Source organism: Carya illinoinensis, chromosome 16 (assembly GCF_018687715.1).
Source record: "Carya illinoinensis cultivar Pawnee chromosome 16, C.illinoinensisPawnee_v1, whole genome shotgun sequence".
Taxonomy (NCBI): Eukaryota; Viridiplantae; Streptophyta; class Magnoliopsida; order Fagales; family Juglandaceae; genus Carya; species Carya illinoinensis.
In genome coordinates, this window is record NC_056767.1 from 13,873,849 (window position 1) to 13,889,536 (window position 15,688).

The 15,688-nt window shown below is 37.2% G+C and overlaps 1 protein-coding gene across 1 annotated transcript; it reads left to right on the forward strand.

Annotated features, from left to right (window-relative positions):
* The first annotated feature begins 12,304 nt into the window (after positions 1-12,304).
* LOC122299872 (VQ motif-containing protein 8, chloroplastic-like) lies at positions 12,305-13,464 on the forward strand. Its single transcript, XM_043110348.1, has one exon. The coding sequence runs from the start codon at positions 12,615-12,617 to the stop codon at positions 13,275-13,277; it is 663 nt and encodes a 220-aa protein (XP_042966282.1). The 5' UTR covers positions 12,305-12,614; the 3' UTR covers positions 13,278-13,464.
* Positions 13,465-15,688: the final 2,224 nt, after the last annotated feature.

Sequence of the window (15,688 nt, forward strand, 5' to 3'; positions counted from 1 at the left end):
GCTGGCCCACTTCTACGCCTTGAGTTACTGGCCACATGCCGAGATGCATGGGATAACTGTGTCCCCAACCTATTATCCAAAATAAACTTTAAAAGGGTGCCTTATTGTGTTTCAAACCTCTAACTACTTGATCTGTTCAAGTGTTCTATACCACCATGCCAAGTATCTAATTTGACTTGTAAAGCAGACCCAAAATATTATAACTATAAGAAATAGCTTAGAAACTTTCCTTAATTTTTCTCTTCAAAATAATTCATAACTTCATAAAATAAATCCCGAAAATACTTTAAATAAATATAATATATAATTAATTATTTTAAAAATATTTCCAACAATCCCCAACCATTTTCAAAATACATCCTGCTTAGAAAAGAAAAACTTATACATAAATAAAGGTGTCTTTTGGACTTGAACCTTCACATAGTAAAAATACATCAAAGCTAATCAGAATGGCATAGTAGACATGCTTTGAACTAGCGATTCTATACGATTAGCCAGATATATCTCACATATAAATTTTATTCCCTTTGGGTAGTTCATAAAAGCCGACGTATGGATCAGTCTTGTGTCTATATCCTAGTTTTATGAGCGCTCTAGAGACAAAGCCTAATTCGCATGGGAGGTGACACCACCCCTAACACTCATATAGGTAGACTTGTCAAAAGTGTCCTATAACTAAACACTTTAGCATAACCATGTTATAAGTCCGTTAAGAGCTTATTGCTCAGCTTCTCCTTTTCATTACAGTAACAAAAACTTAAATCTTGGGAAGCTAATTTAATATCATAATGCTTACAAACCATGAACATCTAATGTACTTTGCTCATTGAACTCAAGTCATGATATGTTCAAAAGTTGAGCTGAGTTTCCATTATTGGTGATTTTATTGTTTTAGATTTAAACTCATTCCTATGATGTCCTATATCAATTCTCTTGCAAGTTCTTTAGTTAATAGATATGCTCGTTCTAACAATATCTCGTAAAATCAATCATGATTACTCCATCTGTGAGTAATTGTCTTAATATGCCCAGACTTAGGCCCATGACAATATAGCCTAATTGTCACAATGTAAAGATATTGGTGGCATTAATTTTGCCAAATCCAAGATCTCTAGCATTATCTTCTTAGCCACTTTACCTTTTTGCTACAAGAAGCCAATGCTATAAACTCAGTCTTCATGGTTGAGTAAGTTATGCATGCTTGCTTATTTGATCTCAAAAAATTACTTCTCCAAGATACAATGAATCTCAAAATAAGTTTATTTGTTTAACTACATTATGGATATACGAAATTAGACCCTGAATACCTTCAGATTTTACTATTCAACCAAGAAACTAGAAATATGTTTTCTGCATAATGAACAGATTTTAATGATAAAGTTTTGAAGAAATGAAGACTTCTGAGAGAGAGAATTTCTAAATTGTTTTATGTATTCTGTCAATTCCATGTGTTAAAAAGGTGCCTTATTGTGTTTCAAACCTCTACCGACTTGATCAATTCAAGTGTTCTATACCACCAAGGTAGGTATCTAATTTGACTTGTAAAGCAGACCCAAAATATTATAACCATAAGCAATACCTTACAAATTTTCCTTAATTTTTCTCCCCAAAATAATTCATAACTTCCAAAAATAAATCCCAAAAATATTTTTAATAAATATACTATATAATTGATTATTTTGAAAATATTCCCAACAAAAATTATTGATCTTGTAACCATGTATCAAAGTAAAAAAATAATCATATAACAAAAATATCATCTTTTTCATTTCTTATAAAGTCTTTTTAACAATCTTGTTTCATATGACAATGTGGGTGGATCCCTCACAACTACCTGTTGGAACCGTGGGCTTTTTGCTAGTTAGCAAATCACATTGCTGACTCTCTTGATCTTGTGTGAGTACATCAGAATCCATATGATACGGCAGTTTGCAATTCACCTTCACTACATTTTACTATGTGTTTCATCCACTAGTGCTAGGTGTGGCTACTTCACTCCGTAATCCTTTAAAAATAACCCATTCGAAATTTGTTGACCGTACTTCATTGACCCAAAGGTTATCACTCTAATTTAAGCACTCTAGAATAGACAAAAAGTTCCACCAGAATATTCCCCCATCTTAGCATTAGGATGGTGACAAAATCATTTTCTTTCAATGCACAACCCAAAAACATGTGACATGTGACTTAAGACGATACCGTGTAACTTTAATGCAACAATGTCATGTACTTATGCCATATACAAAGAGTGGATCACATGTATAGATTGAAAGAACTAGAACACGATGAAACATATACATGGGTATAACATATGAAAGCTCAAAAAAAATATTTCATTTCTCAAAGCTCCGAACATGTCATTTGAACCAACAACCAAGCATCATTTGAGCATAGCAGGCATATATAAGATACGAATCATAGCATATAACAAGAAGTAATTCAATAATTCAATTTAAGCAACCAAAACCAGAGTTTACATGTAGATATAAGTACATTATCCAAGATTAAGTTAAAGGCTAACTTACAAAGCTTTAGAAATTATTTTCGATGATGGCGCTTCTTCTTGGCTTGAGACGTTGTAAGTTGTTTGACTTTAATAATATTGTCCTTGAATTGGATTCATTTTTTATAGTTAACTGGCTAAAAGAAGGTCGATGTAATGTTTGATACTTGGTTTACATGTGAAAGTTGTGATTTACTTGGTTTTAGTTTAAAAGATAGGCATGTTTAGATTGGCTTTATTGATTTATTTATTTAGTATAACGTATAGCTTGTTTTTATTTTACTAGATTTTGATGCATATGATGATTTTTCTCGAATATTTGTAAATCTCACGTGTCCTGCTTGTTACCATGATTTTCCTCTACCATAAGTTGGGGTAATTAATAAAATTGGAATACCGTTCTCTTCTCTTAAAAAAAAGCTTGGTGAAAGTATATGCTTAGACTATTGATCAAAGAAACAATACTTCAAACCAAACATATGTTTTGTTTTCTAGGGTTTAGGCTTCCTAACCCTAATCCATTCTAAGGTCCCTTTTATTATATCGTGTCCTTTCTCTTGCCTTAAGCCTCATAGACACATGACATGAGGATACCCTAGGCCAAACGGTATTAGCACTTCCCTCACTTGGACGAAAATGTAGTGGTTATGTGATAGGTCATCCTTGTAAAAATCTACAGAGTAATGCTACATACAGTTGTAAAGTGCACTAGCGCTATGCAGTTGTTTTGAAAAAGAGTGTGTCCACTATTAAAAGATTAATATTTTTCATGTGGGATCCATATTTGCTCACTTTTTTCAAATGGATTGTGCAGCGCTTGCGCATTTCAAGAATGTAAATATCATTTCTCAAGTCCAAAACCCTAATGGCTGTTTGTCTGCATTGTGTGAAAGAAATTCTAACTTATGATTTACTAGAAAGAAAGCCTTCATGAAAACCTTAGTGATGGCCAAATATGGCCTAGCTCTACAAGGGTCCCTCCCTTTCCATTTTGCCATCAGTGATTCAAGTTCTTCGAAAAGAAAACCCTACACAAGACCATACTCAATAGGATTCAAGATCGACTACCTTCTCATGGTCAAACACATCCTTACTCTTCCCATACCTGAAACTCTCGAGACTTTATTTCCCTTAGGTTTGCATGATGTGCTTGGAAATGAAGACTAGAGTTGAGCTTCCTTACCGTGTTATCCTCCACTTGAGTTTTCTTGAATCCTTTGTCCCTATTTTGGTACGTGAAATCGGTGTTTGGGTGAAGGAAAAAATGGTGTTTGGTTCTTCTTAGAGTGGGAGAGATAGAGAGGAGTGGAGGAGAGAAAAATCTGAAAATGCACAAGTGACCTTTTGGCTCCTTCTTCTCTCTAGTACACACCAACCATTTATGAGGGGGTTTAAATGCTTCCACCATTTTCCATGTCCCTCTCTCTCTTATCATTACTCTCCTGAAAAATGAAAATTTTACAAGAAACCTTCTTGCATGGGCGCCAAGTGGCCCCTTCTTGCCGCCAACCGAATCCCACTTCCTTCTCTCCCATCATTATCATCCTCAAAATTTCAATAGACACCTACTGCATGCTTGCCAAGTGGCATAGCTGAAATTTCCAAGCCTTTATCATTGGATTCTTCTAGAAGTCCCAAAGACATTCACACACATGGATGCCAAGTGGCACTCTCCCTTATGGCCAAAACACTCCATATTTCCTCCCTCATGATTAATTGCTTTGGAACCCTAAGTGACTCCTTGCATGATGGATACGTTGTGCCTTGGAGGGTGACATCCTATGGAAGTGGCGTGTGCCCCTTGTATTTCTGAAATTTCCTTCATCCACTCTTGCTGTCTAGATACAATGAACCTAGAAAAGTGGCATGCATGATTGCCAAGTGGCATATGGCTTTTATAAAAACTGAAACTCCCTCTTGTCTTCTTCCATCCTTAAGATTCTTATACAAGCCATCATGAGTGGCATGTGGCTGTTATGAAAATCATACACCCTTCCCTTTGAACATAATGATTGTGGCTTAGGGAACTTCAAGGGCCTTTCTTCCAAGTGGCACCTCTAACCTTCTTCACAAACCCTAATTGAGCTTCCAAACCCTAAATCCATGTAAGGTCGAAACTAGCTAAGTATTGGGCCTCTCTTTGGGCTTGGGCGCCTATGGCACCTACACAAGATAAAATTTGTATCAATCTCACAATACTAACTTTCTCAATCCATTGGGCTTAAGTCCATTTAGATCAAAACAGATATTGGAACTAAACCATAAAGACCTAGCTTAGAACAGGATGTCACAAACATCGAGATTGCTAGCACTGCCAAAGTCCTCGTACGTTTTAATCAAGTATATGAAACTATGGAAGTGAAAGGGAGCCTTCAAGGTTGAACGAGAGAGAGAGAGAGAGAGAGAGAGAGAGAGAGAGAGAGAGAGAGAGAGAGAGAGAGAGAGAGAGAGAGTGTGTGTGTGTGTGTGTGTGTGTTTATGGATTTTAGAAAACAAAGGGTGTGTTAGGACCAAGTGATAAGGAGCTATTCATAGGGAGGCATTTGCTTTCATAATAGTTCTTGACAAAGGTTGGATGGTTGAACGATGAGCATCCACTATCCAAGTGTACAATTGATGAAGGGAATGGTAGGAACAAAGAGGATGTGCTCTGCAACATCTCAGAAGTTCTGCCAAGGAGAATAGAGCTTAGTCCTACCACTTGTGATTGTCATCCAAATGGTGGAAAGCTTCTATGTATGTTCGGGTGTGGGATGCATGTGGTGGTGGAGATATGACTGCCTCTGACTCATGCGTGCATGCATTATTGCAAAAATGACATCATTTGATGAAATAAAGGACCGAGCGAACACTTTGAATACTCCCAAGCACTTGGTCAAATTCCACTAAACCTCTTATACTTACTTGCTATTGTGTATTGCTTTCCCTTGGACTTGCTCGCTATTGTGCTTTGGTTGCCCTTACTCACTATTGCATGTCGCTATCGCGTATTGCTCGCTATCATGAATTACTTGTACCTGGATTTACACACCATTGAGTACTGCTCACCAAATATTGTGTTCTCTTACTCTTGCTTGCCTAAATTCTAGCTTGCCTTCAAAGCCCAAAACCACCTTCCCTTCATACATGATCTCAAGAAATAAGGTGCTACAACTCAAGGTGTTCCTACTTATGATGGGCGTGATTCTCACACCACTCATTTGAGATTTAGTGCCCAACATCAACACAACTCAAAGGCAAGAATAATAAATTATTTGACCAACCAAAAATTACACACCCGAACTAGCCACAAGAGCATCAACCTATAAATTATTCAAGCAACATTACTATCCTTAAATGAGTAAGTTACATATGTAGATATTCCAATTTCACTATTAAACACCAAAAATCCCAATAACCATCTAACTAAAACTAAATCATACCCCAATCAATATAATCCCCAAAATATGAAAAATCAAAGTGTCTTGGAAAATAAAACTCACCCTGAGGAGAGACACAATGAAGAATGAGATGGAAGCTTGTGACCTAAGTGATGGTGGGTTGTTGCATGGTAATGCAGAGCAGTATTGGTGATGGAGCAAGGTGGCTAGGTCACAATGAGACAAAGCGACTCAATGCAAGATTATGTAGCATGTGACTGTCCAACTGTAGTTATGTGTGGTGTTGTGGCGGTGGTTGATTGTGGCTACTAGGCCATCTAAACCACTCAAATGGCCCTCTTGACGTTGCCCCACTATGTCACATAATTGATTAAAATAACAAAAGCACAAAACGGGTAAAGAAAACTTAGGGTTTCAATATTCTTTTGTGTTTTCAGACTCCCTTTTGTTTTGAATATATATATTTTTTCACTTTTCTATAATAAACCGTTTGGTACCACCTGGTAGTGCCACATCAAGATGGCTGTCTAAGCAGTAAGGTTTAGATTGTCTAGTAACATAACTTTGTGAACATTTGTAGTTATGTTCGAATGCAGTTGGTTACATCTGCATGTATATATTTTATTTAACTCTGCCTGGCTCACAAATTGTCACACAAAGTGTTTTTTGTGATGATATATTGAATAGTTAAACGTTACAAAAATGTTTTAGTGACGAGGTTATGACAGTTGGTGACAATTTTTCTTTGACAATTTTTTTTTGTAACATTTTTCATATTTTTTTTTAACTATTGTTTCCATCACAAGAGAGCAAATATTTAATGTGGCTCTCTCAACCGCCACGTGTGATTTGGTAGGAGTCACGACACTAGGGTGAGGGCCCTTTCGGGTCACACACCCCATTGTTAAGTGCAAGTGTGTGAAAACATATAATATGTGTATAGTTAAAAATACGTAGTTGAAAATCAAAAGCTGTCTCAAGCTAAGTACCAGAAAACTTAAAGTTTAGAACCTAATCGAAAAGAAAATCCTCGATAAAATAAAAAAATCCCTCAAACACAATTAAAATTTTCCTAGTCATCACTCATCTGGTGGAGTCGGTCCATCATGCTCAAACTTGCCCTCTGCGATGAAGTCTACAATTCCATGAAACAGAGTTGTAGGTGGAAACACCAAATGAGATTTCGCAATCTCAGCAAGAAACCACAATCCAAAACCAAGAATTTCAAACACAAGTTATATAGCAAACAAGAATAGCAATAAAACGAAAAGACCAAAATACTCATTCTTTATAGTTTTACACAAAAACTACATCAGTTAACCTACTCATGCTAAAAATCACATTTCCATTTAGACAATAAACGTTTAATTATGGTGCACACCATGGTCTCCCTTAGGGACCACCCACGCACTTTGGCTCTCTTAGTCACACCATGGGTAACGTCCATGCGTGTGATTTCGTAATAAGTGATGTCCACCTCCACACCTAGCACGTACGTAATCAAACATTCTCTAGCCCTCACCAGCAGAGGGGCCATGTAATTGTACCAAGAGTGTTACTGTCTTGGATGAACCTACTATCGCCCAATGACAACCCAAGAATGTCACTCAATTTTATACACTCCTGAGTAACCATAGAAACTCCACCGAGATAATACCCCATCTCAGATTGAGGTCGTGATACAAATGCACCCACAAAAATAATTTCTTGATCTTTTTGACACAGTGTAACCAATTTCACTGCACAACAAAAGAATAGAGCAGATTAATAATATTATGCGAAACAAATATCAATAAAATGCAAATGCATGACAGGCAGATATTGGATAGCATCGCTTAATACAGACAATAGCATATAGCTTATCACACAAACATCACAATATCACAAACCCAACAAATTCACAGTTTCCAACTACGCGCAATTCCCAACATTCCAATCAGCCCTCAACTCATGTATCTGTCATCATCTACGATAATTATTTCCAACACTTCATAGGGCCCTCGGCCCACAATTCCAACACAACCAGATGACAATAAGACACAAATTATCGAAGTGTTAGAAATTCGAGGTCGGTCCAGAATTTTACTTACTATAGCGGAAAGCCAGTTTCTGGATGATTAAATGTGCGACAACACATGATGTTGCACAGTTAAAAGAGAACAGTTATGCAAAACCAACGCTGTCAAAAATAAGTAAATAGGGCAAGTGCATGAGGCTTACAATTGCAGTTTCCAGAGGGGTAGAGCACAGTGGTAGTAGTGGCGTTGTACAGTGACAGGCAGATCTTGGTCAATATAGAGAGATCTACAATCGGAAAAAATCATCAAAGGGAGATCTGACATGACAGAGGGTGGAGGAAAGGATTCTTGTGGTGGAGGGTGGCAGAGCATGGCGTTGCACTAGCCAAAAGTAAGCCTTAGCTCATGGGTGGAGAAGGGCATTAGGAATGGGAAGGGTAAGGTGAGTGGGTGGTTGCACAGCCACTAGAACACCACTGGGAGTGGTGGCTCTAGGCAGCAATGGGGAGGAAGCTTTTCTAAGGCCACAAGAACACGGATTGAAGGAAGGGGAAGAAGATGGGATGCGAATTGAGAGAGAATGAAGGGGCTTGGGATGTTTTTTGAAAGAGAGAGGTCCGGTCTATTTATAGGTCATGGGGTGGTGAACGGGGAACGTAGCCATGGCTACGATTGAGGGTACGAGCGGTGGGAGGAGACCGAGCTGAGCACATGTGGCTATCATTGACTAGCTCGCATCGGCGACATCGCAACTGCCTTGTCGAAGGCCTCACGGGTTTGCAGACGTGGCGAGACATGGGTCGGGCAAGAAAGACAATGGTGGTAGACGAAGAAGAAGGCTGGCTACTTTATGGACACATGGTGACGACGTGGTGGAGATGAGAGCGGTTATGCAGTTCACGGGTGGTGGCAAGGAGAAGAGAGAAAAAAAAAAAATGAAAGAGGGGAAGGGGTCTTCATGTGGTGCATAAAAGGGGATAGGGAAAGAGATGGGAAACTAGGGCTTCTTCACTTCCATGCCCCAAAACGAAGTAGTTTTGGGGATTGATTTTAAAGGGATGAGCCCTAAAATCACATACTTTCACATCAATTTCATCCAATTGGGCCCAAGGCCATCAGAAAAACCAAGTCCACCATCCCTCATACATTTTTACCAAGGAAAAACAAAGAACAACAAATAAAATAAAATAACATAAAAATAAAATAAAAACAAAGGCAAAAAGAAAAAGAGAGAGAGAGAGAGAAGAAAGAATATGGGTTTTACATTTAATATTTTAAGGTTTATTGTAAACGATTTTTTAATATATTATATTATGTTTGTTATTATATTTTAATAAATATAAAAGCCACAATTTGAAATTTTGCCTTAAGTTGCTTGTATATATTGAGCCACCCTTAGTCGACCTTGAACAAAAAATAAAATAAATTAGTCACTGCAACATTTTGGACGTGCATCAACTTTTTATTAGCAGTACTAGTTGACTTTTATGTATATTAAATTTTAATCTGATCTCGTGTTTAATTATAATATGGCTTGTATTCATTAATAAGCATTTTGAAAATTGGTCTACAAACCCACCGAACGTGGTGCCAAACGGAGTGGGGCGTAACTCGCACGCGCGGGACGAAGCTTGGGCTCCCTGCGGCGTGTGGATCTCACGTGCCACCACGGGCTACCCACGGAGGATGATCTCGGTCTTTTTTGGATCCTCAAGCTTCGGTTTTCAGCTTCCGAGCGGTGGTTTTCCTCCCAGTTTTCTTTTTGAGTCTGGGACGGCCTCTGTTTCACCGGTAGTTTGTTTTTCTGTGTTTCTTTTTTAGGCGTCCGGCTTTCTGTTGCTGTACGGTCTTTGCCGCTGTTGGTTTGTCACTGGTGGTTGTGCCCTGTATCTCCGTTTATGGAGTCTGTTTTTGGTGCATTGCCTGGTTTTCTTTTTTGTAGCAGATGTTGGTGGTTTGCACGGATTTGCTGCTGTGTTTTTTGGTTTGTTTGTTCTGTCCATTTCAGGTGGAGTCCACGGTGAGGTCGGGTGCTATTGAGCGGCCTCAATCTGAGGTAAAGAGCTTAGAGTGGCGGTCGATGCTACGGCCGGTGGTCGTACGGCCGGCCTTCGTTGGGAGGTTTCTGTGGTCCGTACGCAAGCTGGGTGCTCATGCCGTTGGGCTCGTGATGCCAATTACTTGTGGAGGGTGTGCCGCCAGAGCCCTGCCGTGCTCGTGGTTGTGTTTTGTTTTTGTTGGTTTTTGGCTTTGTGTGTTTCCTGTTTTTTTAGTTTTAATATAGGTATATGCTATTGAACTGTTTATTCATAGTAATTGTCTCCGCATTCCGCCTCCTTGGAGGTTGAAGGAGCATTCCACTCTGTTTATCCAGAGCGTTTACTCTCTCTTGAGAGTCTTAGAAGTTTAAGGCAATGTCCGTCACTTTATGTGCAGGGAAGCTCCTGAGCAGATGCGTTAGTTGATCTTATAGTTTGGGTTTCCTGACTTATAAGTCACAGTTGTAACTTCATTACCGAATGACTACAATGAAGCATATTTCTATCAAAAAAAAAAAAAAAAGCATTTTGAAAATCGGCAACGTCATTTACGGATCGAGGGGCTGTTCCGCACTACTATTACAAATAATTGTAAATAAACTCATGAATAAATTAACCTTCATAATATTTGACTTTTTATGCCATTCAAACTGCGCGTTTTAAGAAAATGTTCAGAGATTTGTTCAAAGTCAAAATCCGAAAGTCAATCAGCAGATTTATTAACCTTGATCAAGAGCTGACTTGATCATAGCCAAAATTAATTATAAAGGAGCTAGCTGTCCCTACTCAATTAGATCTCTTTTTATAATTAACATAGTAAGACAAGATCAGAGAAACCAAGGAAAATTGAATTGCACTCTATCTCATGGGTGACATTATTGCTCATCAACATATAAGTTTTTCTTAAAAAAAAAAAATACAATCAAACAAGGGTGATAAAATGTTATATTTCATGAGAGTGCGGTATATAACATTACTCTTTGGCTCAATTTGAAACTTAGATTCAGTTCAGTGTAATTTTAAGTTGAGTCTAACATTCAAATACTAAATTATCAAATGACTAAATTCATCTCAACTCAAAAGAAAAAATTAGTTATAAGTACAACTGCACACTAATATATACACTAATATAATATGATTGGTTAAAAAATAGATTTTATTAAAAACGATGCTAATTTAAATTTTGAATATAAATGAATCATTATTGGTACGTAGATTAGTACGCAACTTTATTTGTACATAACAAAACTCAAATACATTTAAACTCATTTTAACATCTAAACTTATCTTAGGTGGGCCCCACAAAACTCACTCCACTATCTTAACTCACTGCTATTCATAAAAAATTCAATTCATCTCAACATCCAAATGAAATTTTAATCAAATTTGTTTGGAATGACTCGTGATGTTTTAGGTTCGTTTTCTATATATAAATTAGTTAAGAATGCTAGATACAAACTTAGGGTCGTGCAAAAATTTTAATTCAATGCAAGTATATCTCTCATTTTATAGTTTCAATGTTAGTTTTTCATTACCTAGTTAGGGCATTCAATTCTTTTTTACAATATCCTTTTCATTCGATTAATCATTGTTCTTGAACGACCAATAATTAAATTAATATCTGGTAGAGATGATAAAATCAGATTAAAGATTTGATCTAGATACCTATCCAATCAATATGTATATATTTAGTAAATCAAATGCAAAGCAGAAGTAAATAAGAAAAATATATGAAAATGAAATAAGATAAATCTTTTAATTATTTTAAAAATAAAATATATTGATAAAATAAATATCTAAATCAAATCTTTCAGTTAAGGTAATAATAATCGAATCAGATCCTACTCAAATCATCAAATCTTTGATTTGATTTTCTCTATAACCATCAACAGTTTAAAGAAAAAATTACAAAAATAATCTAAATAAATTATATAAGTAATTATTTTTTTATTTACAAATTATATAAATAATCATTTATCTCAAGTTTTTCAGGAATACATACCCGTTTATATAATTTATAATTGGTAATGCTACGTACAGTGAAGGAGTGCGCAAATGTCATTCAGTCATTTTGAAAAAAAGTAATATCTATTATTAAAAAATTAATTCATTTTTTTTTATATAAATTTATTATTTATTCACTCTTTTTAAAATGATTGCACGACGCAGCTTGCACACAGCTCATAACTGTAACTATCATTTCTATTAAAATAAACTTAAAAATATAATGTATTTTGCTGGTAACCACACCAGCTTATTAACAAGCAATAGAAATTAATGACTAAAATTTTTAATATAAAGAAAAAATAAATAATTAAACCAGAAAAAAAAAAAAAAAAAAAAAAAAAAAAAAAAAAAAAAAAAAAAAAAAAAAACAGAACAACTTGTCCGCCAACTGCGCCGCCAATTTCCAACCGAAAAAAACGCCCCAGCTAACAAATGGTAGTGTCTAAATTCTTCTTTCCGCTAAACCCTAAGATTTAAACACCCTATAAAATAAATATATATTGCATGTCAACGGTCAGGATTGCTGGCGATCATAGCCTTGTTTATATATATGTCAGCCTCGATCTCAAACTCTCTCCTAATTCCCAGAAACAAGCGTACAGTTCCATATCTAATATTAGAGCAGAAAGTTGTTTTTTCCTGATTTTGGGTCCAAGAATTTTAAACTATGAGCCCTGCAAAGTTCAATGGCGATGATGATCTTCATGAGAATTCGAGGAGGGAAATCAATGGAGTTCGTCCTTCTCCGTTGAAGATCCGGAAGGGCTCCCGTTTCATTCACAAGCCGTCGTCTTCAACGTCCAACTCTTCGGTTCCTTGCGTTAATGTTCCGGCCAGGCAGCAGAAGCAACCACGGCCGCCGGTGATTATATACACCCAGTCTCCAAAGATCATCCACACGCATGCAAAGGATTTCAGGGCTCTCGTTCAGAAGCTCACCGGCATGTCGTCGCCGTCAAGTAGCAATAATAATCATGAAACAGATACTGCACAGGTACCGCCTGATCCTGATCAACCTCATGAGAGCAGAGGTGAGAGTGCTTTTTTTGTGGAAGGAAATCATAATCATAACATTAAGACTTTGAGCAATGATGATAATGATTCATCTTCGGTTCTAACTGATGAGAATTCCAGTGGTGGCTGTGGTGTTGATTTCAAGGCAAGTTCGTTCTCTATTTCTTCAGCAAATGAAAGCCAATCTCATCCACATTTTGCTGATATCCCTTCGTTTACCCCGAATGATCACACTAATTTCTATGGCTGGACTCGGCCGGTTTATCAATATCCTGATTCGGCAAACATTTCGCCTGCTGTTTTCAAGTTTATGTAGGGATTTGCAGAATATTGAGATTGTTTAGTGTTGGTTGGTAGGGTAAAGTGTTTTGAGCGGATTAGTCAGTTTGTTCATAAGTTTATCATTTAGGTGTGGATTTCTTTTGTTTCCTTTTGATCAGTTAGTGTAAAAACAGTTGAATGTGAATTTCAGGAATTAATAATTAGTAGAATCTTTTGCCATCTAAGGGAAGATTGATCTCTGTCCCATCTCTTCTGATTTGTATGGCATTGGTTACCTATAAATGACAGCAGTGCTTTTGAAGATGCAACATAATTTCAAAATCCCTAATCTCTTTCTAGCTAGAAATAAAAGTATAATGTTTGGATACTCATGAATTAAGATGATATCATAAGCATATAATAGGAAACAACTTAATACTGGACCATAATTCTGACCGAAAAGCTATGCACTTTCTTCTTCACACTCTCTGTGGTGTCATCCAGAGCTTCTTCTCTCCTACTATATCTCTAGAGCTTGCCTTACCACTCCATTTTTAAGACGACTTCTTTTGGTATATTGCTTCAAATTAGGGTTATTTCTCTCATCTGCGTTTCATCCCTCTAGTAAATCTCTCCACTTTCAAACATCCCTACATCCCTTTCATCTGGTAAATACCTACACCTCACCTTCCACTTCATCTTCTTCAGATGGACAACACCCTCACAACCGATATATATGTTAAGGACAACACCCTCATGACAGCTAAAACTTTAAAGACAATTGGTAGTGTAACATAGTATTAAAGTAGAATGCATGGGTTACTTCATTAATTAAAGTTAGTATTCTTTCCAATGCGTGGAGGTTTGCAAAGGCTTCTCAATTGAAAGAGGATAGGCATACGTTCATCTGAACATTCACTAATCCAGAACATAGGTCAAAAGCCCTCAGTCAAGGGCCTTGGATTATCCGAGGCTGCCCACTTTTCATGAAAGAATGGCCTCTCGATCTGCCTATACACCAGATCAACTTCTCCCATGCCCCTCTTTGTCTTCATTTTGTAGACTCCCACCAGACGGCCGTTTATCTAATTCCACTGCAGAATCAGTAGCAAAAATAATGGGAACTCTGCCACAAATAGATTTTGCATCTGTCTTGGCCGTTATGAGTACAAAGGCCTATGATACAGGAATAAAGGTTGGACAAGGAAAGTGAAGGCATAATAGGAAGCTGTTGGCAATCCGTGAAGTTTCTTTAGAAATTATTGTCTTTATTATGGTAGTTATTATTATATTTATTTTGTTCCTTTAGTTCTTTTGTCTTTCAGCATCAATCATAGGTAAGGCATGGCGGATTGATCCTGTAACAAAGCATAGACGAAAAGGAAAAAGGCTAAGTTGCAGAGAGCATCATGCACGAAGGGGTCGGAAAGTTTCCTCTGTATATTGAATGAATAAAATGCACAATACAAACAAGGACTCATATACACACTCTGCTCTAACAAACTAACAGAATCCTATACCAAAAATAGAAGCCAGCTAATTAAAGTGATACTTTCTGAGAATAAAATAAAATGCAAGTAAAACAAATAAGACAAAATGTCCTTTTCCAGAACGACTTATAGCTATTGTAGGAATGAGACAGCTTGTAGTTGGTGCATACTCAGTGTGTAATAGCCCCCCACAAGATGGAGAAAAGAGATTCATTATTCCCATCTTGTGTAAATGCGATTGAAGAAGGAAAGAGGGTAATGCTTTTGTGAAAATATCTGCTAGTTGACAGTGAGAAGGAACATGGGCTGTGATGATACTGCCCTCTTGGATCTTGTCTCTAATTAGATGACAATCTAATTCAATGTGCCTCGTTCGTTCGTGAAAAACTGGATTTGCAGCGATGTGGAGGGCTGTTTGGTTGTCACAATAGAGAGAGACAGCTTGTGGATGTGAAACTCTTAAGTTAGTGAGTAAGTATCTCAACCAAGTGAGCTCAGAACAGGTGGAGGCCATGGAATGATATTCTGCTTCTGCTGAGGAACAAGAAACCACAGATTGTTTCTTCGTTTTCCATGAAACAAGTGAGTTGTCAAGGAGGATGCAATAGCCCGTGATAGAGCGACGGGTGTCAGGGAATTAGGCCCAATCAAAATCACAATATGCCTTGAGCTGGAGCTGGGATGTAGATGACAACAAAATTCCTTGTCCAGAGGCTGCTTTAATATATCGAAGTACATTGTGAGCAGTGGCTAAGTGTGTAGTTGTAGGGTGATCCATGTACTAACTCGAGAGCTAGACAGCATAGCATATGTCAGGTCTAGTAATTGTTAAGTATAACAAACGTCCAATGAGCCTACGATAAGAGCTTGGATCTTGAAGAAGATCACCAGAAGTTTTACTGATCTTAAAATTCTGGTGAAGGGGCAGTTTGAGGGGCTTGCTGCCAAGTGTGCCCGAGTCAGCCAAAATATCTAA

Excerpts from the sequence above, each read along its gene's own strand:
- LOC122299872 (XM_043110348.1), top strand. The coding sequence starts at position 12,615 with ATGAGCCCTGCAAAGTTCAATGGCGATGATGATCTTCATGAGAATTCG.